We start from the raw sequence: 27,643 nt of genomic DNA, 5'->3' as shown, positions 1-27,643 counted from the left end.
ATTTTAGCCTGCATCTCATGCTCTATTATAGTAGACAGTAAAAGACCGGCTTTGGATCATCTCACTAATCCATTTATATATCCCATAGGTGTCGTCCGTCAGCTTAGAGAGTAACCACAGAACCAAGCCGCATGTCGCTGTGGGTTTCCTCCCCCAGACCTACCAGGGTGCTGTGTGCCCGCCTTTCTCCAGTTCGGTTTTCCTCCTGGATGCTAACGCCATCCGCACAGCCTCTCTTGCAGTTTAATCAAAGAAAAGTATAATTATGCTAGCAGGGCTCTTAATTTTGAAAAGACATTAGCCAAGGCAGTCACTTCATTACGCTGCACTTCAGAGGCCAGCAAGGAACCAGAGAAAGCCCTAAGTAATAAGTGCTCTTCCAAAGGGAACAAGCGAACCCCGCCTGGGGCTGGTAGCAGAAATCTGCCTGCCCAAGCAGGTGTGTGCAGCGTCAAGCCAGGCGATGAGCTTCAGCCTGGCCAATAGCTAATGCTTTCCCTGCAAAACCCGCTGCCTGAAACTTTTCCCAGACCTTCAGAGGCCCTCCGGAGCCAGCTCTGTGAGCTGTTTCCAACTGCCTGGGGGAGGCTGGACCGTTACCGAGGCGCGCCCACAACGGCAGAGCTTTCTGCCCGCGCAGGGCTGGCCCTCCTGCTCGGCTCCGTCTGCCCAGAGTCGCTGAGGCCCGGTACCCTTTCAACCGCCGCGCTCTCAGCGGTTTGGGGGGCGCTCTTTAGCTCACCTGGAGGAAGCCGCTGCCGTCTCTCCCCCACCTCCCACATTTGGCCACTAGGCATCATTCCAGGAGGGTCCAGCAACGGCACTCCAAAAACCACGGCCATGTTTTACTCCGAACGGACATCATTCCACAACTCCACAAGTCTCCAAGGCGCAAGGCGCTGGGGCCGAGGCCAAACCACCTCTCCAGAGTCAACCCACCCGACGCCCACATCTGTCACGCAGCCCAGCAGAGCTCACATCCTATCATAAAGCAAGGGTGGGAGAACAGCTGAGAAGCCCAGAAAGCTAGGAAAGCAGGTGGAATCGTCTCTTTAAAGCTAATCACGTTGCCCCTGATGAACCCTCTAAAGCCCCACCTTCCCAAGAGAAAAATCCCAGAGTTGCCTCTTTAACTGTTTCAAACCCCTCGTTTGGGGGGAGCGTTCCCATCAATGGTCTAAGCACGGATGCGGTCCGGGCTTGGCTTTGGGCAGCGCTCCGCAAAGTGCCGGCTGGGCTGGCGTCACGCCCGGTTAGAAGGCGGATGTCCCCGCAGTTCTCCGGGGACAGCCGCCCGCGGCGCCCCCAAACTGGGACCGGCAGGGCCGCCTCCTCCCCTCCCGCGTTCGCCGCCGCCCCGACGCGCCCCGACACTCACCGTCCCGGGCGTCCTCCCCACGACTGCAGTCGCTGCAAATGTGTTTGATCTCCTTGCCCAGTTGACAGTGGATCACAAAGGACACGTTGTTGTTGTTGTTGGGGGCGGGCCCCTTCAGGGACTTCATCCTCAGCAAATAAAAAGCTTTCCTTTTGGGTCTCTGGGCGCTCGCGCCTGGCACCTCGCCCTCCCTGCAGCGCGGCGAGCGGAGCGCAAACCTCCCCGGCTCCGCGGCGCGCGTGGGCTCCGCCATCCGGCCCCCGGGCGCCCCGGGCCGGGCGCTGCCCCGGCCCCCGCGCGCTGCCCCTAGCGCCCCGCCGCCTGGCCAGCATGCCCCCGCCACGCCCCGCAACCCGCGTCTGGACAGCCGCCCGACCGCGGCAGGCGGATCAGAAGAAGGCGCCGAGGGGGTCTTGACCTTGCCGACCTCCCCGCCCGAGCCAATCGGGACGCCGAGGCCGGAGGAGGGTTTCCGGCAAGCACTCCCCAGTCCCACCTGGGCTGCTGCGCCCCCTCACGCGCTCATCCTCGCGGGGCAGCCCCACCCCTCCGCGCGTCTCAGCACCAGCCACTGGAGCCTGCCGGGTTTTGCAGCTACCTTCACTCTCTCGAACTGCAGGGCAGAACGCCAGCCTCCCCCGCCCCCCGTTTCCTCCAGCCTCTTGCTGCCAATTGAAAGCAAGATGGGCCACACCGAAGGCCGCTGTGTTAGGGGCCCTCGGGGTGCACGCGCCTTTCTAGGGCCAGAACACGTTACCATTCTCGGGCGGATCCGCCCCCCAAGCCTTTGACGTTTCACTGGAGTCGACAACCTGTTACAACAGAACTGATGTTTTCACGTTCAATAGAAATTCCCCGACCTGAAGAGGGCCTTACACCCATGTCATTAAAACTTAAAGAGTTGAAAGGGAACAGGAAATGTTGCTTTTATCAATCCTCAGAAACAACAACCTGCAACTTTGGCATCCTAGCTAATTTGGGTGAAGCTCCTCCAGCTGAACTGGCACAGTTAATAAGGCTCAGCAAGGCAAATGACATCAACCTGAGATCTCTGAAGAAAAGAACGGTACCTTCAAGAAGGCAAATCCATGGCTTAAGAACAGTAACAGCTACAAGTTTATCCAGCCTTAGTTTGATCTACCCGTTTGTTGTTTTTTAAATGACACTATATCTATACCAAAATCCTGACTCCAAGTATCGTGAATCCTACCTCACCTTTCACAGAGCTAACGCTAAGAGAAGCCTCACAGCACAGTCACGTTGGGTGTTTGTTTTAAAAAGAGCCTTTTCGACCCCCAGCGGAGAGATCCTGGTTTAGTAGCTCAGTGAAATGACCAGGAATCTGAACTTTTAACAAGCTCCCAGGTGATCTCCATACAAAGCCTAAGTGGGCAAATGTTTTACAGCCAGGTGTGTCTGACCCCAAGCTTGTTATTCCCTCCATGCCCCATTCCCTGTGAGCCCTTGTCCTCTTTTCTGGCCAGTGAAAACAGTATCAGTTAAAGGATGCGCTATCACCACCCGTTGTTTCCAAGAACTTCTCCAAAGTGAATTTCATAATACCCTGTGTCTTGCGTGTGTGCTCCATCACTTCATTCATGTCTGACTCTTTGTGGCCCTACAGACTGTAACTCACCAGGCTCCTCTGTCCATGGGATTCTCCCGGCAAGAATACTGGAGTGGGCTGCCATGCCCTCCTCCAAGGAATCTTCCCTGACCCAGGCAGGGATCGAACCCATGTGCCTCCTGAATTGCAGGTAGATTCTTTACCACTGGGCCACCGGGGAAGCCCCACCCTGTTGTCTTACACCACTGCAAAAGACAGGTCATTAAGCAAATTCTCTACACTTACAGCTCACCTCATGGGGAATAGGGTCCACCACCCACTGGGGATATTAAATTACTGCGTTATAATATGCTTCTGATCACACCAGATCTCCCACTCATTCATACTACTCCTCACATGCAAAGCGTCTGTCCAAGTCAGCATATTCCGAGCTTCATTTGCATTCTGTACTTAGGAACACCAGGTGTCCAGTTGCCATGGTCTGCTCTAGAAGAAGATGTCAGGGAATCCTCAATTGGAGTTCTGTTCTCTTTAAGTATATCACAATCCAGTCTCCCCTAGTGCCCACTGGGGCTTTCAGGGACCCCTCCCTTCTCACCTGGATTACCAGTCAAATCAGCTACAGGGAAATCCTAGTTTCTTTTCCTGTCATATTCACATCACTTGGTCCCTGGCCTTATTTTAGAGGTGGCCAAGGGTTTTTCAGGTGGCTGAAAGACTGAAGGCTGAAAGTGTTCGTTGCTCAGTCATGCCTGACTCTTTGCAACCCCATGGACTGTAGCCTACCAGGCTCCTCTGTCCATGGGATTTTCCAGGCAAAGATACTGGAGTGGGTTGCCATTTTCCTTCTCCAGGAGATCTTTCCAACCCAAGGATTGAACCCAGGTTCAACTGCAGGCAGATTCTTTACCCACTGAGCTCCAAGGGAAGCCCTTCCCAGGTGGCGCTAATGGTTTTAAAAAAAAAAAAAAAACCCACCTGCCAATACAGGAGACAAGAGATACAGGTTTGATCCCTGGGTTGGGAAGATCCCGTGGAGGAGAGCAAGGCAACCCCCTCCAGTATTCTTGACTGGAGAATCCCATGGACAGAGGAACCTGGCAGGCTATGGTCCATGGGGTTGCAAAGAGTCGGACACGACTGACATGACGAAATATACACAGAGGTGGCCAAGGAGCTGTTTGCTCTGCTAGAGGAGTGTATGAAAGAATTAATTGCAGTGTGTTACGGGTCACTATTTGCTATGCTCTTTTTCAAATACTCGAGCCCTCTCCCAAACTGTGTCACCTCTTAAGTTCCTTCTGAGCAGAAAACACAACTTTTTTAAAAAATAAATTTTGAAAATTGCGAGCCTTTTCCACCTTACTCTCTGCCCACGGATCAGAATAACAGAGCTGCACAAACTCTACGTGATCTTATTAAAACAGTGAAGCCCACAGCAGTCTTTGATTTGCTCACTGAATATGTAACCAGACCCAAGAGCTCAAGTGTCCCTACCTTAATTGACCAAGTTATCAATGCATTGTAGTAGAGAGAATACTGACATGACCTCCAGCTTAGTCTCAAGGCAACGCTCTGCAGTCTGGGGCTCTCTATTCAGGTTTAGTGCATAGAGGCCTCGGGTGGACCTCAGAGAGCTGTTCCCTTCTTCAGTGGTTCCTTTTCCTAAACAGTCTACCCTGAGTTTGAGCTTCTAACTCTGCTGGCCAGTAATGGTATCCACTAGCTGCACATGGCTATTCACACTTAAATAAATGAAAATGAAGTGAGATTAATTTTCGGTGCCTCAGTTGCACTGGCCACACTTCAAGTGCCCAACAGTCCATGCACATGGTGGCTACTGTATTGGAGCGGTGGTAGAACATGTCCATCTGTGCTGAAAGTTCTGTAGGACCCTACTCTTCTTAGAAGGGGCTTCCCAGATGGCTTGGTGGGTTAAGAATCTGCCTGTAATGCAGGGGAGATGCAGGAAACGTGGGTTCGATACCTGGGTAGGAATGATCCCCTGGAGGAGGGCATGGCAACCCACTCTAGTATTCTTGCTTGGAGAATCCCATGGAGAGAGAAGCCTGGTGGGCTCCAGTCCATGGGGTCGCAAGGAGTCGGACAGGACTGAAACGACTAAGCACGCACTCCTCTTAGAAGATGCATGAATGTTCGTGTCTCAGGTTGAATTTGGAAGCTGAGATACACAGTCGTTTATTGTTATAAGAGAAGGTGGGTGGAGAGGGGCCTGGGATGGAATATACCTCAGTGCTGGCTGGAAGAAGATGCTGAGTCTGGTGTCTGCCAGCACCCCCTTTCCTCTGACCCCTGGCAGACAGCAGAACAGGTGTGCACACCCATCTGGCATTTTTCTTGATCCTGCTCTGTGCCCTGAATGCCACCTCCGTGAAGCCACCTTCTGACACCCATTACTCTAATATCCCTACAGCTCTCGATGCCAGAACACGTCTTATACAGAGTCTGTGTTTGTCTCATCCCATAAGACAAACCTGTGTTTAATATCATCCTTGTAATTACTACGGCTCAGCTCTATTGCTGCCTTTGATAATCATCTCCCTGCATTGACAATGAGAGAAAATGATCATACTACGGCATTCTTGGAAAAATAGATACTATTGTGGGATTTTATTTTTTTTCCTCTTTGAAGAGGAAGGAGGGAACCCCTGAAGGGATTTCTATCAGTTACATCAGGGTATCTCAACACAGAGCCAGTGCAGCTTGAGTGAGATGTTCACCCAGATGATCTAAATGGGAAAGAAGAAACGCAGCCTGTCACACTGTACCCCAGAATCTGCATTTGAACAGGACCGCCAGGTGATTCGGGGGCACTGTAACGTTTGAGGAGCACCAGCCTGGGAAGTGCCTACCAGTGGAGGACATGCTTTGGTTCTGAAGAGAGCAGCAGACAGCACCCTTGACCTTGCAGGGCTTAAAATAGAAGAGAAAGAAAAGTGAAAGTGTCAGTCGCTCAGTCCTGTCCGACTCTCTGCGACCCCATGGACTGTAGCCCACCAGGCTCCTCTGTCCATGGGATTCTCCAGGCAAGAATACTGGAGTGCGTTGCCATTCCCCTCTCCAGGGATCTTCCTGACACCAGGGGTCGAACCCGGATCTCCTGCACTGAAGCCAGATTCTTTACCATCTGAGCCACTTAGGAAGTCCTAAGAGAAGAGAGGATGCTCTCAAAACACAGGCAGCTGAAAACACGTGTGTGAACTTGTAATTCGGAGCAGCCACGGAGATATATGCATTTGCTACCTGCGTGGGAGCCGTGTGCAGAGGGAGTTCTGCAGTGATGAACGCAGCAGAGATGGAGCTGACGAGGGAGAATTTCCCTGGGAAAGTTGACTTGCAGCAGCTGGGGGCAGAGAGAGGGTGGGAGAGGTTGTGGCAGTGAGGAGAAAACAGGCTCAGACGCTAGAAGGAGTTCATGGTCGGGGCAGGGATGGTCATTAGCCTGGTGGGAGAGTTACACCCAGCAAGGCAGGGGCTGAAAACTGAGCTTTCCAGAAGACATCACCAGGATGATGCTATGAAGGCAACTGTGGACATTGAAATTCCACGCCATCACTTGGAGCTGAGATTTTGTTCCACTTTCTGCTTGTCTGTGCTCCATCCTACTTAGAACACTTAACAGCTCTTAGGCTCAAAGGGAGTCAGAATCAAAGTTAAGGGTAGAAATTTGGAAATGCTCATATAGTGCTTCAGTTCAGTTCAGTCGCTCAGTCGTTTCCGACTCTTTGCGACCCCATGAATCGCAGCACGCCAGGCCTCCCTGTCCATCACCAACTCCTGGAGTTTACCCAAACTCATAGAGTGCTTTAACTCTTACCAAAAAGAGAATTGAAATACAAAATAGTAATGTTGATACAAGGCAAACTGGTAGAACCATTCAAAGAGAGGTGTACTTAAGAGAAATAGTCCTACACATATTTGATGTAAGAAAAAATTAAAAAATGTTTTCTTCCTCGTTTTTTTTTTCTTTGATTTAAACTCAACCTATTTGTTAAATTTTCTTCCTGCTTCTATCTCCTTTATTGTTCCTATCTTCCCTATAGTGGGTTGAATGGTGGCCCCCAGAAGATATGTCCATGTCAAGTTCCTGGAAACAGTGAATATGATGGTATTTAGAAAAAAGGTTCTGTGCAGATGCAATTAAGTTAAGGATCTCATGCTAAGGATATCTTTCTGAATTACCTGGGTGAATCCTGAATCCAATGGCAAGCGTCCTTATAAAAGACACACAGAGGTGAGACAGAACTCTTTTCCCAAAAACAGCAACAGGATAAATGTCTGTCGTAAGCCACGAACTTTCTGGCAATTTGTTACAGCGGCCCTAGAAATCTAATACACTCCCTAATTATTAACTCACGTGTAAGAAGAGCCTCTATTATTTTTCTCACTGAACGGCATCTGTTTTTTCTGTTTGATCTAAATGTGTACTATGCTAAAGCCAGAACTGTACGCTAATCTACAAAGGACACATTTAAGAACAGCATTAAAAATTATTTCCAAATGTTTCACGACCACAGAATGGTGCTACACTACTTCTATGTTTGCGTGTATGTTGTTTTCGTTCTTATGTTTTGTTTTTATTTTGGCAGATGCTGGCATGGAAGCATGAAATGGAATGTGTCATTTAAGAGAGGGATGCAGCTTCCAGGCTTTCTTATATTTAGCATAAAGCATTTATATTCTGAGCAAGAAGACATGATCAGAGCTTGCTGTGGAGGCTGTGAAAATTCTTTAGGCAATTCAGTCATATGTCAGCAGAGCTCACATGCAGCTCTTGTGCATGGAGCAGCTGTATGGATTGTTTACGGCTGGCATCTGTTCTAATCGGCCTTTCTGACTCTTGCAACTCTAGTTGTTAAATATTTTGAATGTCACTCCTGCAGATAAAGGTTAGAAACCAGCTGTACAATTGGCAAGCCTTGATTCTCCTAATAGAAAGCCTTTCTACCACATGTTTTCCTTCAAACTGTGTTTTAGAACCCATAGCAAAAGTTCTTTTGGCCCAAGCTTTTATCTTATTATTTCTTAATCCAACCTGACAGGTTTTTGGTAGAAGAGCCAGAGGGTGGTCATTGGACAGTAGGTTTGAAGAAACAATTTCACAGCTGTTTTTAGAACTAAAGTTCTTAAAAATATAGTTGAGACATCTGAATGATGTGAGCAGTTTTTTGGTGTGTTTTCGTGGTTTTTGTTTTAATTTTAGCTAAGAATTTGCTTTTTTCTTCCTCCTAAAACTTTGACTAGAAAGCAATTTTACTTTTAGGGTTGCAATAATTATGCTTACTAAGGGTTTGTTCTGTGCAAATTGTAAAAACACCTAGCAGATAACAACGTGATGAGAAGGGGAGATTGGAAGCAGTTACACCAAACAGGTAGAGAAAGAGGTGACTGAGGGGGAACCATCTGAGCACACTCCTGTGGTTTCTTGATAGCAGTGTTATTTTGGAATGTTTCTTTTCCTGCGTTACCATGAATGGGAAGAGGACTGGAGTGCTCCAGTTCTTTTGACCAGATAACAGAATCTCCGTAACAGGCCGTGCTTTGTGGCCCATGAATAGAATTTTTGTGACTGTGATTAAAGAAGGCAGGAAATTTTCTGCGAAGTCTTGTCTATGTCAAGCATCTTTAAAATCTCTATTGCCAATGGTCAAGGAAGGATCTTAGTATAAATTTCAAAATTTGGGAGTAAATATTCCTACTTATATCCATGGTAAAAGAGAGGATAGATTTGGCAGAGGTTGTGGGTCATTAAAGATTAGTAAATGAGAGGTCTATTGTTTCAAACTATTTAGTTTCTTTACATTTCGCCTCAAATGACAAATCCCAGGGAGGAGCTAAGATGGCGGGGGAGTAGGACGGGGAGACCACTTTCACCCCTACAAATCCATCGAAAGAACATTTGAACGCTGAGCAAACTCCACAAAACAACTTCTGATCGCTAGCACAGGACATCAGGTAGCCCAGAAAAGCAGCCCATTGTCTTTGAAAGGAGGTAGGACAAAATATAAAAGACAAATCCCATTTAAATTGAGATTTATAGCCTTATACACATATCCTTTGGATAAGGAAATGGCAACCCACTCCAGTACTCTTGCCTGGAAAACCCCATGGATGGAGAAGCCTGGTAGGCTGCAGTCCATGGGGTTGCAAAGAGTTGGACACGACTGAGCAACTCCACTTTCACTTCACAATATCCTTATGATTTCCTTTCTGAACCAGGTGAATTCTGGCAGATTTAGATATTTCTGGATATTTAACTTATAGTAATAAAAGCCCCAGAGAATAAAGACATTATAAATATAACATGGGTGTGTTTATATTTCAATGAAATAAAATAAAGTCCAGCAATAAAGAAATGACTGCCTAAATTATAGTATGTATATAGCACAATGCCACAAAGTAATGAGTTAAATTTACAAGACCAGTGCTCTAACCCCTGAGCTATGGAGCCTTGAGTTATATTTAAACAAGTTGACTTGGAAGGATTTCCATGATGCACTGTTAATAAGAAAATTAACATTCAGAGAACTGACCATAGCACTGTCTCACTTTTGTGAGACAAATATTGTAGGCATTAATATTGTTCTCCAAATATTTCTGATCTCCCACCTTCAGGTATGTGGTAGAACTGTAGTCTGTATGTCTAGATCCCCTGGAGGGGGTGGAACCACGTGACCAATTCTGATCTCTGTGTGATAAACTGAAGGTCAAGGTGGTGGCTGCTGCTTCCCTTTGGGTTCTGGAGTGAGCCAAACCCACCTGCTGACACACCAGGGTCATGTAGTTCGTGAAATGAACTTGTGTTGCTTTAAGCCACTGAAATCTTGGAATTTTTTTTTTTTTAACTGAAGATTAATCTAGCCTATCAAGACTAATACATCAATGACAAATGTGTGTGTAGCTGTGTGGGGATGCACTTATATATTATAGATCACCTTATTTAATCATCACACCAACTCCATAAGATGGAACTATTATTTGCATTTTATGCTTCAGGAAACAGAAGCGCAATACAATTAAGTAAATTCCCCGGGTTACACAATTAGCATTCTGCCAAGTAGAAATCAGATCCAAAGTATGTTTAATGGCCAAGCGCACCTCTTCTCCTCCAACCATCCCACTGACACGCAGAGAACTGCTAGGCAGTTTTTCTTCAGAGGACCCTCAATACTATTTTAGGACAGAAGCATATGGCATCGTGAAACCCAACCAAGGAAGGTTATGAGGCTGAGGGCACAGGACACAGAAACCTTGCCTGCCATGCAGAGCTTAGCTGCTGGTGGTAAAGAGGACAGGGGTAAAAATAGGAGGCACAGAATCTTATCTATCATCTCCACTGGCACAGCCGTGCCCTTTCAATCCTGAAAACAGACGGCAGCTGATACTCACTGTTATCCTTTTAGGGCAGGATGGTGTGAACAGTGTAGTGAGCCCCTCCGGGCTGTTTAACAAAAGCTCATGATCAGCTTAATGATAATTGGCCATTAGGACAGAGTCACAGTTGTGTTTGTACAGAGCAGGTGCAGGAACAAGGTAACAGGGTAACATACCACTGGCAAGAAATGCAGGTTGGCCCTTTATCCAAGTGGGAGAACTTCAGTGATACATGAAACATCACAGAGTGTGCGGGGGTAGCTGTGAGTGGCCAGCAATGGGGAGCTTCTAAGTGGGTATCGCGGGTGTATAACTGTGTGACATGCAAATTACTTCTCCCACGGAAAAGAAGATGGTCTAATTCACTGAGGGAAGCATTACAATACGCACTAAGACTAGTGAAGTGAATGATCAAAGGAACATCTTTGCTTCTAATAAGCCAGTTTGCACTCATCTTCCCAGTGCGCCAGGATCATGTTATCTCAGGAGTTCCAAAACAGTTTTTTTAAATGTATATAATAGAGAAACCTGCTGAAGAAGAATTCTATTTAATTTTTATACATTTTATGTCAATAGAGCCTTTTCCTTTGTGATGCATATTTTATCCATACAAATTATTGTATAATAACAGCAGTTTGTTGCCATCTTACAGCTAAGAGGGAATTTATTTACAGGAATGGAAGAGGAAATTTAAAAACTAAGAAGAGTCTAAAGAGAGGATCATATTAGAGTGTGCTATTGGGACTTACTGGAGGAGGGCATGGCAACCCACACCAGCATGCTTGCCTGGAGAATCCCTGCGGACAGAGGAGCCTGGAGGGCTACAGGGTTGCAATGAGTGGGACACGGCTAAGCGATTAAGCTCAGCACAGCATTGGGACTTAAGAATAGAATAGATGCACAGTATACATAGACAAAGATATGCTTTAAAATACATTCACTCAGTGTCACAGTGATTATCTTGCCAGGGAAGACAGTCCATTGCAGGCAGGGAGGCAGAGAGGGACATATCATTTGGTGAGCTTCCAGTGTGTTTAAGAAACTCTGCTGGGCTTTTTCCTAATGGGTACATTAAATGTTTATATGTATGCATTTATTTGTAGAATGTATTTACCTGATAATAAACTCCAGTATTCTTGGCTGGAAGATTCCATGGACAGAGGAGCCTGGTGGGCTATACAGTCCAAGGGGTCGCCAAGCGTTGGACGTGACTGAACAACTGAGCACACACATATATGAAATATCATCTATGAAAATGACATGTCACATAAATTATATATGTTATGTGTTTTTAACTAAAAAATTAGCATTGAGTCCTGACGATAATTCTCAGAGTTGAGGTGTTCTGACCACCATCCGACAAGGAAGAAGGCAGAGAGATGAAAGAAGTGGCCCAAAGCTGTCAGATATGGACAAGAAAGAGCCCAGAGCTGAAATGAAGGCAGATCTCCCCATCCAGAGACCAGTCACGCACCACGATTTCATGCTACTGTCCAGAAATTTGCACTCAGGCAGGAGGCTATTTTGAAGGTAAAAATATCTTTCCAAGCCAACCTTGGAAGAAATTCCTGGAGGACTGCTTAAGGATGAAGGGCAAACCTGTCACATTTACTAGGATCTACCAATTGACAAAGGAAGTAAATCTGTCTTTCCATTTTATGGATTAAAAAAAAATTACTGAAATGAACATTCTTTCATTTCCCAGTCTGTAAGTAATTTATTTTTAAGACCAGGTAAAATCATGCCTTTTCCCCTTTGAAACCCCACAGGTGAAAAAAACAGAATTATCAAACCTTGACAAAAATGATCAGTGTTTAGAAATCATGTGAGTTATGACTAAAAAAAATGAAGGAGATATTCAGAATCTATGAATGTTGTCAGTATATTTTTATATTTTACCAAATCTAATGAATAGAAACTAAAATAAATTTTGAAAAAAATTTAAGTCCATGAATTCCCTTTTTTTTTTCATACTTCCTTTCTCCTCCTTTTCCAAACTTGACAATATGTCAGGGGAGCCCTGAGCTCCCAAGTTATGTTCCCCTGATTTCAAGAAAACAATGACAAGGACTTCCCTGGTGGTTCAGTGGCTAAGTCTCTGCACTCCCCACGCAGGGAGGCCCGGGTTCGATTCCTGGTCAGGGAACTAGACCCCACATGCCACAACTAAGAGTTCACATGTTGTGCGCTGCGTCCAGCCACTCAGTCGTGCCTGACTCTACGACCCCATGGACTGTAGCCCTCTAGGCTGTCCACTGGAATTCTCCACGCGAGAATACTGGAGTGGGTTGCCATGCCCTTCTCCAGGGGATCTTCCTGCCCCAGGGATCAACCCCATGTCTCCTGTCTGCATCTCTTGCGTTGGCAGGTGGATTCTTTACCACTTGAGTTCGCATGCCACAACTCAAAGATCAAAGATCCCCCATGCCGCAACTAAGACCTGGTGCAGCAAATAAATAAATATTTTTTAAAAAGAAGAAAACAAGCCTTCTCAGGCTTGTCCCTGCTTCCCCACAAATCTGTCAATTCCTTAAAGGCAAAGAAGCCTTCTGCTCTTCTAAATCCTGATCTCAACTTTACCTTAAAAATAAAACACTCTTGCTTTGTATGCAGGAGAATGGTACAGACATGGCTCTATAGCCTGCTTGATGTTCTAAAATTCTCAGGAAAGCTCAAAGGTATCTAATGCATATGAATTACAAACTTCAATCATACAGCTTTCCTGCTAATATATTCCTGAACTTGTCATACAGAGCACATTAGCACATTTGTATATTAGCATCTGATAATATTGTTTTAAATGGTGCATAGTAAGTCAACCTGTGTTCTTCAGAACATTGTGCACACAGTTTGGGAACTATTGCCCATCATTCATTTAGAGTGAACACCCAAGGCAAGTACTGGCAACACTAAGCTTAGCTTTGGTCTTTTTTTTTTAGCTTAGTCTTTGACAGCTGCATGTGGTGAACCAATACCAGACATAGCTTCAGTCTTAGGGACCCTTTCCATCAAAGATAGGCTTTGTGATTTGTCTCACTGTGTTTTTAAGAATGAGAGCTATACATGAAACACACAAGGCTCATAGGAAATACTTTCTGCTTAAATTTTCCCTCAAGTTTTGATAATATGTAAATTAGGAGACATTCAGATATTTCCACAAGTAATATAAAAATCAAAAGACAGCTGAGCTTTTTTGCCCCTACAAATAAATACTGGCAGCTAACAAGGAGAATTAATGGAAATGTATAGAATGCTTTGTAGTGAGTGGGGGCATCCTGCTAAGCCAAGACAGAAACTGGATAGCTAACTAAAGCAGTGAGCAATTTTGCCTTTACCTGAGACACTGTGTTGGTTTGCTAACGATGAGCAGTGTGCTGCTCTGTTCGCTGAAATGACCTTATCTCAGACTTGTATAAAAGAGGAGATCGGTAACCCAGGAAGGAATGGGTCCATTATCCACAAATGTATAGTTTTGGATGTTAGTTATAAATACAAGCGTAAGTTTGATAACGTGAAGAGACAGCCCAGATTGCTGAGATCACTAACTGTTGGAGCAAAGAAGGAATGAGTCAATAAAATCTTCATCTCAAACCAAGATTCATGCTACTATCCACATTAATCACCTGTCAAGGTCACCTGGAAAAGACCCTGATGCTGGGAAAGGATGAAGGCAAGACAAGGAGATGATAGAGGATGAGATGGTTGGATGGGATCACTGAGTTTGAGAAAACTCTGAGAGATAGTGAATAACAGAGAAGCCTGGTGTGCTGTAGTCCATGGGGTCCCAAAGAGTTGGACTCAACTGAGCAACTGAACATGTGTCCCCTGGACCACGTCTTCCATGATGGTAGTTTTATAAATTAGAGCAATTCTGCATGGACATTCTGGTTTACCTATGGCTCAAGCATGACATGAAGGATTAGAAAACAAAGATTTCAGACCGAAGTGAGACGAGAGAAGACCAGAAACAAGGGTGCACTTCCCTAAAGCGAGGACTTCCTATTTAATGGATTTCACTAGACTGCCAAATTTTTCTTGAGAGATGGAGTCTGAATTAAGAAACGGAAGAGATTGTCCTTTTATGGCAGAAATCATATTTCAGAACATTACAGAGAATCCTTGAGAAAGACCTGATGATGTTTATCTGAGCTATTGTAAGCTGTAGTGCTGGGGAAGGGGTATGAAGCATTGGAGTGTACAGTCATATTCTGAAATTCAATAGCCTGAACTCAAACCATTCTTGTTGCCAACTCATGCAAACTGCGGCTCCTTCCCAGGTCCCCTGTTCCTCCCAGTGACCTGAACTGGAATCCTCTATGTGATCTTCATAGTCCACATAGAGTGACCAAGGCTTACATTTTTTGTCTTAATTCTCTCATCTATGATAAAAAAAAATCCCCAAAGTTGGGAGTAGAATGAGATGGTTTCCCACCTCATTCTTTAGCAAATGAATTAAAGAGACTTCTTTTATTAATTTTCATAATTAAGAACCTATCAAAATAATTTATTAAGCATGCATCCTAGACAGTATATTAAAAAGCAGAGACATCACTTTGCAGACAAAGGTCTGTATTGTCAAAGCTATGGTTTTTCCAGTAGTCATGTATGGATGAGAGAGTTGGACCATAAAGAAAGCTGAAGGCTGAAAAATTGATGCATTTGAATGGTGGTGCTGGAGAAGACTCTTGAGAGTCCCTTGGACAGCAAGGAGATCAAACCAGCCAATCCTAAAGGAAATCAACCCTGAATATTCATTGGAAGGACTGATGTTGAAGCTCCAATACCTTGGCCACCTGATGCAAGGAGCTGACTCATTGGAAAGCACCCTGATGCTGGGAAAGACTGAGGGCAGGAAAAGGGGGTGACAGAGGATGAGATGGTTAGATAGCATCACCAACTCAATGGATATGAGTTTGAGCAAACCCTGGGACATAGTGAAGGAGTGGGAAGCCTGGTATGCTGCAGTCTATGGGGTCACAAAGAGTCGGACATGACTTAGCAACTGAATAACAGCATTAAGCACGCATCTACATATATCACAATATTACTTTCATGAAATCTTCTACCAATGAACAACTTCTCTAGACACAGCCTTTCCCCAGGTTCTTTCCTAAATCTGCCCTAGGAATCAGTTCTTCCAAAAAGCCAACTGAGTCAACTTGGGTTGCAAAGATGAAAACTTTCAGAGTGGTTTGTCTTCCAAGAGATCAATACATTCTTTGGTGGATAAAATGAAAGGATTGGACTAGTAGATGATTGCTAAGGTCATTCCAAAAATGCTGTTCTCTTACTCTAATAGATGTTAAATTGCAACAACCAGAAGAGTGTTTTGAGGAGGAAAGAAACATAAAGAACCGATTGTGTTCTTGATATAGAAGTAAGAGCTTTCAGTGAACATTTAAGCTTTCTAAGATATCAAATCTCAGCTGACAGCTAAGACAGGTCTGATCTGTAGCCACATCTCCTATCACCTTGTGTATCTCCTGCCACTTCGTGGTCAGTTATTCCAGGGCACTCACAGTTCCCACAGTACCATGCTGTCTCCTTCTGCTCCTGGACCTTGCCCTCCCCTTCCCAGGAGCCTCTTTCTCATTCTCAGCATCACAGCACTAGCAGCGCTCAGCCCTCTGCCAGACAGAACTACCTGCTCATCACTCAGTGCTTCCTCGGAACCTACTGCTGATTGAATTCTCCCTGTAACATCCTATAAATATAAGTTCTTACTCATAATGTATTTCAAACGTACAGAAAAAGATAGTGGATACTACACTGTCCACGTGTGCATCATTCAGGTTTCAAAATGTTAACATTCTCTCCTAGGTGCCTTAGTGCTTTAAAAAGAATATAAAGGGATAACAATTAGAGATATTGCAAAGTCATCAATCTTCCTCCCCACTCCTCTTTCCCAGAGGCAATTTCTATCCTGAAATTGATGTTTGTGTATCCCACCTATTTTTTATACTTTTACCATACAGTTGCAAGTATTTTGCAACACTGATTTATGGGTTTCCAGGGTCCATTAAGGGGTCATCTCATTTTAAGAATCACTTTGTAATATTCTATATTTAACTCAACATTATGTTTTAGGATCGTTGCATGTGTATTCATGTACATCTTGTCCATTCATATTTCCTGCTGGTATTCCAATGTTAAGATTATAGTTTATTTATGAATCCCTCATGAAAGATTATGTAGCTGGTATCTAAGCTTTTGGCAATTACAAACAATTTTCCAGTGGGCATCCTGATAAAGTTCTCTTTTGTGCTCTTGTGCAAGTTTCTCTAAGAAATATAACTACAACTGGAATAGCTGTGTCATAGGATATGCACATCCTTAGCACAACTAGATATTAACAGGTAACTCTCAAGATGATTGTACCAATTACCATCTCACCAACAGTATATGAGAGCTTCCATTTCTACATCATTGTCACTTGGTATTACTGACCTTTTAATTTGTTTTTCAGCATGCTGGTTGTGATTTAATCACTATATCCTGATTACCTGCTATGTATTCAGATTTCTTCTTCTACAAATTGCTTGCTCATATTTTTGTCCATTTTGATCAGTTGTTTATGTTTTTTTCTGTTTTAGGAGTTTTAAAGAAATTCTTTCCTATGATGAGGTTATACAACTGTCACCAGTGTTCTCTTTAAAATTCATATTATTTGGGCTTTCTACTTGTCTTTGTACTTCTTGGTCTCTGATTGATAGATTTTTCTTTATTCTTCTTCTCCCTTTCTTTGGTTTGGAAGTTGTGTGCTTTATTTCTATTTTCTTTAGAGTAACCATTAAATATTTAATATATTCTGGTTTTACCTATCAGGCTATTATATCTATCAGGCCAATACATCCAGATGGCTCAGTAGTAAAGAATCTGCCTGCATTGCAGGAGACACAGGAGATGCGAGTTCCATCCCTGGAAGATTTCCTGGAGTAGAAAGTGGCAACCCACTCCAGTATTCTTGCCTGGGAAATCCCCTGGACAGAGACACTTGGTGGGCCTCAGTCCAAAAAAAGTAGGACAGAACTTAGCAACTAAACAACAACAACAAACTGGAAAAATATCCAAAGGCTTGAATCTGATCACGCCTCTCCATCTTCTATGTTATTAAAGCCTTGCTTTCACCTTGTTTATAATCCCCCTTATTTAAAACACATTCAAACATTCCAGCATTTTTGTTTTTGTTCCACTTTTACAAACATACTTGTCAATTTCACATCTGCTTCTTGAATTTCATTCTTTCTTCCTTGGTTCAACTTCTTTCTTTCTGTATAATATGTGATTAGTTCATTTAGCAAAGGTCTATGAATAGTACACTCAGGATCTGTCTGAAAACATCTTTAGTTCAACATCAATCTTGTATAATTGAATTATAATTATCCAAGAAATGCATGTAAATAGCTTACATTTTTAATGGTGCTAAATGCAGTCATCTCATTTCCCTGGAAATAACAATTTTCAACTTGTGAAAGTGAAAGTGAAAGTCGCTTAGTCATGTCCTACTCTTTGCAACCCCATGGACTGTAGGCTGCCAGACTCCTCTGTCCATGGAATTCACCAGGCCAAAATACTGGAGTGGGTAGCCGTTCTCTTCTCCAGGCAATCTTCCCAACCCAGGGATCAAACCCAGGTCTCCCACATTACAGGTGGATTCTTTACCATCTGAACCACCAGGGAAATTTTGGGGGAGAATTATCCCTTATGGTATTTACCTCCATGTTTTTAAATAGTGTGCTTATAATACTCTCTTAATTCACTATAATATTTTTTATTAATGACCTACTATGGTAGACATCAATTAAATGCTAATGGTTTATCTCAAAGATACAAAGCCAGGGTTCTAAGAGTAAGAAAAGGGAAGAGTAAGGCAAAGAAGGATGGGAAGTGGTGTTAAATAACGCATTACTGCACTGGCTACTGCTTCACAATAAGCCAAAAAGAGAAGTGCAGGTGGATCCCATACTCATCCCAGGTGAGTATGGAGAAATGGGGCTTTGGAACAGTTCTTTGGGAAGAAGATGCCTGGTTCCCTCCTCTCTGTCAATTTCCATCTCTTAACTTTGCATGAGTTTTCTCATCTGTAAAATCGGAGCTAGTAATAGTACCTACCACAGAGGGCCATTATGAAGCTTGAATGAATTAAAAGAGATAGAAAGATTAAAGTCACTCAGTCATGTCCAAGTCTTTGCAACCCCATGGAACAGTCCATGGAATTCTTCAGGCCGGAATACTGGCATGGATATCCGTTCCCTTCTCCAGGGGAATCTTCCCAACCCAGGGATTGAACCCAGGTCTCCTGCATTGCAGGCAGATTCTTTACCAGCTGAATCGCCAGGGAAGAGAAGCAATATGAACTGAGCCTGGTAAGCAGTAAGGACTTAACAACAGTTAGGTATCATTGTTATTTTCCATCGCTCTCAATATCACATTTTTCTTATTCCTCTGGGCTTCCTTCTGAGTGATTTCCTCGGATCCTTCAGCTTTTTAACCCCCTCTCTGGCTGTGTCCACTCTGCTGCTTAATCCACTCACTCAGCACTTCATGTCAATGACTATACGGATCATTCACTTCTAGATGTTTTGTTTCCTTTTCTAGTCTGTCTTTTGTTTGCTTGTTTTTCATAGGGGTCTCTTCTTTCACGATGGCTTCTATTATTTAATTTTCTTATTGTAAGCATCTATGTTTTATAATAACCTTTAGATTTTTCTCTTATTTCTAGCTCTGCCTTTGCTGCATCTCCTGATTTTCCCTATTGTGGTCTCTTTCTTCATGTGATTTGGAACTTGTCTTTGTGAGTTTATGCTCAACAGAATGGGTTTTCATTCCCTGCAGAGTGATTTTTCATTTGCTTCTATCAGTATTTCAGTGATTCCAACAGTCCAGGGGGGAAAAGTTATGTTCATTTTTGGTGCTGGGTTTCCTGAATCCTATCAGCAGGATATATTTGAATCCCACATAAAGAGTGGCACAGGCTTGCCGTCTGAATTTCTCCCAGGGTCCTTCCTGCCTCTGCGCACATCCCCAGAACTTAAGTTTCTCACTACCTCCCTGCCCTTACAGGCAGAGTTTTCTTGTCTTTGTTTGCCCATTTCCCAGTTTAAGTGAGGCTGGACCCTTGAGGAGCATTCCCTTCAGCAGGGTCTCAGCTCATCGCTTCACGCAAGGCAAGGACACTTTTCGTGTCCCTGAGCTGGGCGTTGAGACTCCAGTCCTCAGCATCGAGGGCTAAAGCCAGGTCAGGCATCCCAGCGGACCATCAGGGCGGCCAACTGTGCTGCTAGAAGTTCTAGTTAACTCTCTACATCTTGTCTCCCTCGCTGGTCAGTAAGCATCTTTCAGGCCAGGACCACGGTTTGTTACCCAGTCCCTTCACTCTGCTCTTCTCTCCTAGGTTCCAGCGTGGTTCTGGCACTTGGCAAGCAGGAGCTCAGTAAATATGAGATGGGCAAATGAGTGAATGAACGAATGAATGACCGTGATTTAGGTCAGCTTAATAGCTACATAAACATTGCCTACAACTTGTCTCCTGCAGCACAAGGTAGACTGTTTCCAACACACAGATAACAGATGGATCTGAGCATCCGGAGGACTGGAGACACTTGGAAACGTATGTGGCACCTGCTTGTTCTGATGGGATCTTCAACTAGTTGTCTTCCTCACTGTTTGAAACATTGCTGAAATGAAATAACTGAAACTGTATTAAAACCCAAGCACTCAGGCACTATATATATATATATATATATATCTTCTGGCTACCTGGTTATGCAGTGCACTGAAATGAGGCAAGAAGCTTTTTGGCAATTTAATTAACATCTTTCTAGATCTTCAATTTCTTAAAAATACCAGGATGCTTCAGTTTTGAGTTGCTTACAGTACAAGAGGAAGGCACTCTGATTATACTTTCCCTGTCTATCATTGAGAGGTTGGGGCAAGGAATTGGAAGAGGGAGAAAGAGGGAAGAAAAGCCTTGTCCTTTATTAACCTAGAACATGTCTTTTTCTTGAGCTTACACTTTAAATATGGTAAATAAAAGTGCATGTGTTCTCTACATAGAAAACCCTAAAGACTCTACCAGAAAATTACTAGAGCTAATCAACGAATACAGTCAAGTTGCAGGATATAAAATTAACACACAGAAATCTCTTGCATTCCTATACACTAACAATGAGAAAACAGAAAGAGAAATTAAGGAAACAATACCATTCACCATTGCAACAAAAAGAATAAAATACTTAGGAGTATATCTACCTAAAGAAACAAAAGACCTATACATAGAAAACTATAAAACACTGATGAAAGAAATCAAAGAGGACACAAATAGATGGAGAAATATACCATGTTCATGGATTGGAAGAATCAATATTGTCAAAATGGCTATACTACCCAAAGTAATCTATAGATTCAATGCAATCCCTATCAAACTACCAACAGTATTTTTCACAGAACTAGAACAAATAATTTCACAATTTGTATGGAAATACAAAAAACCTCGAATAGCCAAAGTAATCCTGAGAAAGAAGAATGGAACTGGAGGAATCAATCTGCCTGACTTCAGACTCTACTACAAAGCCACAGTCATCAAGACAGTATGGTACTGGCACAAAGACAGAAATATAGATCAATGGAACAGAATAGAAAGCCCAGAGATAAGTCCACGAACCTATGGTCACCTTATCTTCGACAAAGGAGGCAAGGATATACAATGGAAAAAAGATAACCTCTTTAACAAGTGGTGCTGGGAAAACTGGTCAACCACCTGTAAAAGAATGAAACTAGAACACTTCCTAACACCATACACAAAAATAAACTCAAAATGGATTAAAGATCTAAATGTAAGACCAGAAACTATCAAACTCCTAGAGGAGAACATAGGCAAAACACTCTCCGACATAAATCACAGCAGGATCCTCTATGACCCACATCCCAGAATTTCAGAAATAAAAGCAAAAATAAACAAATGGGACCTAATGAAACTTAAAAGCTTTTGCACAACAAAGGAAACTATAAGCAAGGTGAAAAGACAGCCCTCAGATTGGGAGAAAATAATAGCAAATGAAGCAACAGACAAAGGATTAATCTCAAAAATATACAAGCAACTCCTCCAGCTCAACTCCAGAAAAATAAATGACCCAATCAAAAAATGGGCCAAAGAACTCAACAGACATTTCTCCAAGGAAGACATACAGATGGCTAACAAACACATGAAAAGATGCTCAACATCACTCATTATCAGAGAAATGCAAATCAAAACCACAATGAGGTACCATTATACGCCAGTCAGGATGGCTGCTACCCAAAAGTCTACAAGCAATAAATGCTGGAGAGGGTGTGGAGAAAAGGGAACCCTCTTACACTGTTGGTGGGAATGCAAATTAGTACAGCCACTATGGAAAACAGTGTGGAGATTTCTTAAAAAGCTGGAAATAGAACTGCCATATGACCCAGCAATCCCACTTCTGGGCATACACACCAAGGAAACCAGATCTGAAAGAGCCACATGCACCCCAATGTTCATCGCAGCACTGTTTATAATAGCCAGGACATGGAAGCAACCCAGATGCCCATCAGCAGACGAATGGATGAGGAAGCTGTGGTACATATACACCATGGAATATTACTCAGCCATTAAAAAGAATTCATTTGAATCACTTCTAATGAGATGGATGAAACTGGAGCCCATTATACAGAGCGAAGTAAGCCAGAAAGATAAAGATCATTACAGTATACTAACACATATATATGGACTTTAGAAAGATGGTAACGATAACCCTATATGCAAAACAGAAAAAGAGACTCAGATGTATGGAACAGACTTGTGGACTCTGGGAGAAGGCAAGGGTGGGATGTTTCAGGAGAACAGCATTGAAACATGTGTATTATCTAGGGTGAAACGGATAACCAGCTCAGGTTGGGTACATGAGACAAGTGCTCGGGCCTGGTGCACTGGGAAGACCCAGAGGGATCGGGTGGAGAGGGAGGTGGGAGGGGGGACTGGGATGGGGAATGCATGTAAATCCATGGCTAATTCATATCAATGTATAACAAAAACTACTGTAATGATGTAAAGTAATTAGCCTCCAACTAATAAAAATCTAAAAAAAAAAAAAATAAATAAACAGTAATCAGTTTGCAAAAAAAAAAAAAAAAGTGCATGTGTTGTCAGCAAATTTTGGATGGTAAAAAATAGCAATAGTAATTAGGGTCAAAAGACCTTTAATGATAGTAATACACACACACACAGGAACATGTGTATTCATGAGAAAGACCATGCATTCTGCTGTGAAATTTGCAAAGTTTATCATGTTAGTGTCAATACTTGATGTTTTTATTATCTGAGATCCTGAGCAAGCTTATAATGAAGTGTGTGTAGAAAATATTGTTCTTGTGACTCCCTTCCCTTGGCTCCAATATGATAGTTTAATCTAATTAAACTAAATTCATTTCCTTCTCAGGCTCACCCTAGAGTGCTGGCCACTTTTGATAATATGCCTTGTCATCCAAGTCTCTGATTATTCCTCTGAGGCCAGCCAGCTCCATATGGCAACAAAATGCTGATGAAGTAGTTTGAGTTCTTTAGTTATAGTTGTTTTTTTGTTTCTGTTTTTTAGAGGAAGAAAAAGATGTACAAACAGGACTGTGTCAGAGAATAAACCAAAGAGCCAAACAGAATATTCATAATGAGATCAGAGAAATGGCAGAAGATTACTTTTCTGGATTGTTGGCCTCTTCAGAAAGTATTCTGTTGGGCAAGAATTTTTCTCATAATGGAAAGAGCTGTTGTAATTACTGGGCGCTGACTTACTGATCAGCTCTGTAAGTGGACAATTTTTCCATGTGGGACAGTCATGTGGAGACACACACTACTGTCTTGCAAACCATGGCCATCCCTAGAGCGTGTAGGGTCCTTGTCTTCGAAGCTATTGGAGTCACTCCAAATCAGCATGTAAGCACTGGTCTCACCTGAGTCACAAAAGAAATAGCTGGCCAGGGGAGGTGATCTGCTAGATAGGCCACACTCCTGGAACAAGGCACAAGTCACAGGGACCACCATCCACCACGCTCCTTGGGGCATCTGGTCAACTTCACATGCCAGGCATATGGTGGGATGAAGTTCAAGGATTAGAAAATATACCAAAAAGGAAAAACAGGAGTCCAGGGCCTCATGGATTCTGATCTAGTCCAGGGCTCCCCACTCAGATAGCTGTTACCCCTCCAGTCCCAGTTACCTAATGAGGTCTTAGAAAACATCAGTAAAAATGCTCCAAAGAAGGGGTCATGGGGTAGGGGACTGAGGGAATTATCCTAGGATGATATCCTAGGATCTTCTCCTCCTAGGATGGAGGACCCGAGTCAGGAATCAGGAATTCTATCACTGTAAACAGCCCACAGCCCTAATATTCCATCTAGCTGTTCTCGCAGACACTGGCATGACCTGAAGCTCGAGGTCACCTCCCAGCTGAGACTTTCCTGCCCAGGTAGATAGTGATTCATTCGTCCCTCTGTGCTCCCACTGCATCTTCTTCATGCCTCAGCTGTCAATTGGCTCTGTGATATGCAGTTCTCTCTCCCTCTGCCCTTGTAGGCTTGGAGACTCTGTGGAGAATAATTACATATTGTGTTTCTTTATGTCTGCAGGGCCTGGACGCCTGGAAGAGCAGTGATGTTTGGAAAATGAAGGAAAGAATGGCTTGTCCACCTGCCAGTCACCTCACGTAGTGACTCATATGCTGATTGCGAATTATGTATAGACACAAAACTATGGCAGGCATTGTGATGCCATATTAAATATTCATACTAAGTGATTAAAAACAGGAGTTTCCTTTTTAAGTCTTTACTACAGCAGCAGGTTGAGCCACAAGCACATTGTCCTAGAGGATCGATATTCCTTAGTGGGCTGAGGGAAGTTCAAACATGTATATAGGAGCTTTCCATACTAGTCACACTGATGGCGTCTTGAATTTGAATCCTGCTTTCACATCCATTATCTCTGTGATCCTGGAAAAATCCTGTGAGATGGGTAGGCCCTTTTATTTCACAGGAAAAGAAAGCAAGATAGACTTATTAACTGATGCATCTCTGGTCCCCAAAATTTCCAACATGCTTGTCTTGACCAACTTAGATCTTTTTCCCCACTATACATTTGCTGTCCTGATGCTGGCCAAACCATGTAACCTCTCATAAATCTTTTTAGACTTCTTATATAAAAAGGGAAAATGTACTCTGTATAGTGGGGAGGTAAGATCAAGGAATTAAAGGGATGCTTAATACTTTGTAGCTATTATTTCGTATCGTAGTGGTGGTGGTGGTTGTTTAGTGCTAAGTTGTGTCTGAGTCTTTGCAGCTCTGTGGGCTGTAGCCTGCCAGGCTCCTCTGTCCATGGGGTTTTCCATGCAAGAATACTAGAGTGGGGTGCCATGTCCTTCTCAAGGGGATCTCACCAACCCAGTGATTGAGCCATGTCTCCTGCTTCGCAGGTGGATTCTTTACCACTGAGCCACCAGGGAAACCTATCTTGGTGTTAGTTTTCCACAACTGTCTCATGGACATGAGATCCCAGGTGCCACAACTAAGATCTGGTGCAGACAAATATTCAAAAAAAGAAAAAGGCTAGACTTGGAGATATGCCCTGTTATCAGATAGGTTTGCACTTTCCCATGGTCATAGGCTAAGTGACCCTTTTATAAACCCACCCTGGGCCACCAAAGGGCCTCAGCAGGAGAAAGAGTGGCTGATCTGATCCAGCACAATTGCTGAAAACATCCAGGATGTTCACACCCACATGCTGGGGATGGGTGTTGCCCTCTTCGCGTGACTGGGACCTTGGCAGTTTCTAGCAATTGTCAGGACACTAGTGTTCTGTGCTCCAGTGACAGCGCCATGAGCCCTCCGCTCGCCTTCAATCTCTAGTCTCCACCCATTCAATTGATTTTTAATTTCAAAACATGCCATCTCTGCTGTTCCATTCCTACCGCTGCCACTGTCATCACCCGCGTGGAGATTATCTGTGCTTCTCCCACCCCTTCTCCCAGAACGCTGCTGCCGAATGAGCCTTATTTGTTCAAGGACTATTTTTATCCCATCCTTCTCCTGCTTTAAAATCTCCCTTGGCTTACCCAATCAAGTCCAAACCCTCCCTTCTGGAACTAGAAGCTGTCTTAATCTGCTACGAGTTCACCTATGTAGCCCAGATCTCATTATTTCCAAACAGAAGCATTTGTCCTCATCACTTTGCTTTTTTGCTCACACTTTGCCTCAGCCTAAAATGTCCTCTCCCCTGTTTTTTTCCTCTGTCTAAACATTACGAATCTTTTCAAGATGAGCTCGGATTCCTTGACTTTCCATAAAGCCCATCATTCACATTCCGGTCCACAATGCTCTTTTCTTCCCTGATCTATATCACACGTGGATATAACACATTTTGAAGTTGAATCAAATACTGTTATGAAACGTTCTCCATTTGTTTCACTTTACTTCCCTGGTGGCTGAGACGTTAAGGAGTCTGCCTGTAATGCGGGAGACCCTGGTTCAATCCCTGGGTCAGGAAGATCCTCTGGAGAAGGAAATGGCAACCCACTCTAGTATTCTTGCCTGGAAAATCCAATGGATGGAGGAGCCTGGCAGGCTATGGTCCATGGGGTTTCATTTGATAATTTACTCTTCTTAAAAAGTACTTTCTCGTTTCTTATTTCCCCATAGAATAAAATTCAAATCTTTAGGAGTCTGGATCCTTAACCCAGTTACAACAGATCACTGACTGTGATCCAATATTCCAAACCACATTTCTTTAAAAATCATATATACAAATCATTTTTTTTCTGAATGTGAAAACAGTACATTCTTATTATAGAAAATATGTAAAGGATTTGTATGTGTATGTTAAGTTGCTTCAGTCATGTCCGACTCTTTGCGACTCTGTGGACTATAGCCCACCAGGCTCCTCTGTCCATGGGATTCTCCAGGTAAGAATACTGGAATGGGTTGCTGTGCCATCTGCCAGTGGAACTTCCCAACCCAGGGATCGAACCTGCATCTCCTGCAGCTCCTGACTCGCAGGCAGATTCTTTACTCCTGAACCACTGGGGAAGCCCTTGTAAAGAATAGTCTTAAATAAAAAAGGGAAAAATCAACCCCTCCAAAACAGCCCCATTTAGCACTCCCTCTGAAAGATATGGTCCTGCTGCCGCTGCTGCTGCTAAGTCGCTTCAGTCGTGTCCAACTCTGTGCAACCCTATAGACGGCAGCCCACCAGGGTCCCCCGTCCCTGGGATTCTCCAGGCAAGAACACTGGAGTGGGTTGCCATTTACTTCTTCAATGCATGAAAGTGAAAAGTGAAAGTGAAGTCTCTCAGTCGTGTCTGACTCTTCGCGACCCCATGGACTGCAGCCTACCAGGCTCCTCTATCCATGGGGTTTTCCAGGCAAGAGTGCTGGAGTGGGGTGCCATTGCCTTCTCCGATGGTCCTGCTAGGTCCTCTCAAATGAGAGTGACTCAAGAACTGTCCAAATACCACCTCACCTGTGAAGCTCTCCTTAAGTCTCATCCTCACAAGTAAGACTAATCCTGCTTCCCCACCTCGATCTTCCATGCGTTTCTAACATACTGGCATCATGTTGTTCAGCTCAAAGTGACCTGGCAGTTACTTGAACCCCATCTTTGGCCACCTGATGTGAAGAACAGACTCGTTGGAAAAGATCCTGATTGTGGGAGAGACTGAAGGCAGCAACAGAGGATGAGATGGTTGGATGGAATCCCTGACTCCATGCACATGAGTTTGAGCAAACTCTGGGAGACAGTGCAGGACGGGGCCGCTTAGCGTGCCGCAATCCGTGGGGCTGCAAAAAGTCAGACGCGTCTTAACGACTGAACAACGACAGAATTGTTTACATCCCTGGAATCCACTTTCCTACATCTATTGGTCTCTTTAATCTTCCCAAATCTCAGTAAGTGTCTTTTCCTGATGGTCTTTGGAAAGAGACTAAATGTTGCATATTAACTTTCAATATGATCACTACTTTTGATCTTGTCATTCATAGACACTAACCAGGTTATACCCTTTCCTTTATAGAATATTAGCTAAAATTAGTTTCTAAATATGCTTGCATATCTCTATGGGGGTGAATAGCATATTGAAAGATACTTCTTTGGAACACTGGGAAGACAGATTAGAAGTGAGCAATGACATGTTTATAAGATTAGAACTATGAATTTACATTCTATTCTGACATGGCACGTTCCTAACATTTGCCCTCCTATTACCACTATCCACACCCTTTGGCCATTTCAATCTAACCTAGACCAA

General features: G+C 43.7%; 1 protein-coding gene across 12 annotated transcripts in view; it reads right to left on the bottom strand.

The window, feature by feature from the left end:
* The window catches only part of PHACTR1 (phosphatase and actin regulator 1), a 491,697-nt gene that overhangs the window by 226,438 nt on the left and 237,616 nt on the right, over positions 1 to 27,643 (bottom strand). Inside the window, exon 1 of one of the 12 annotated variants that reach the window (XM_070457041.1) lies at positions 1,379 to 1,647. The exons of 9 other annotated variants lie outside the window; for them this stretch is intronic. In XM_070457041.1, coding sequence (XP_070313142.1) covers positions 1,379 to 1,631 — 253 coding nt within the window. In that variant the 5' untranslated portion in view covers positions 1,632 to 1,647. Of the gene's footprint in view, positions 1 to 742; positions 916 to 1,378; positions 1,648 to 27,643 lie in introns of those variants that run through there. 2 more of the 12 variants (XM_070457049.1, XM_070457048.1) reach the window with 2 other exon arrangements.

The sequence above is a fragment of the Odocoileus virginianus genome, chromosome 27 (genome assembly GCF_023699985.2).
Source record: "Odocoileus virginianus isolate 20LAN1187 ecotype Illinois chromosome 27, Ovbor_1.2, whole genome shotgun sequence".
NCBI classification, from domain to species: Eukaryota; Metazoa; Chordata; class Mammalia; order Artiodactyla; family Cervidae; genus Odocoileus; species Odocoileus virginianus.
The sequence above is the reverse complement of the archived record's forward strand: the minus strand, read 5'-3'. Positions and strand labels throughout refer to the sequence as shown.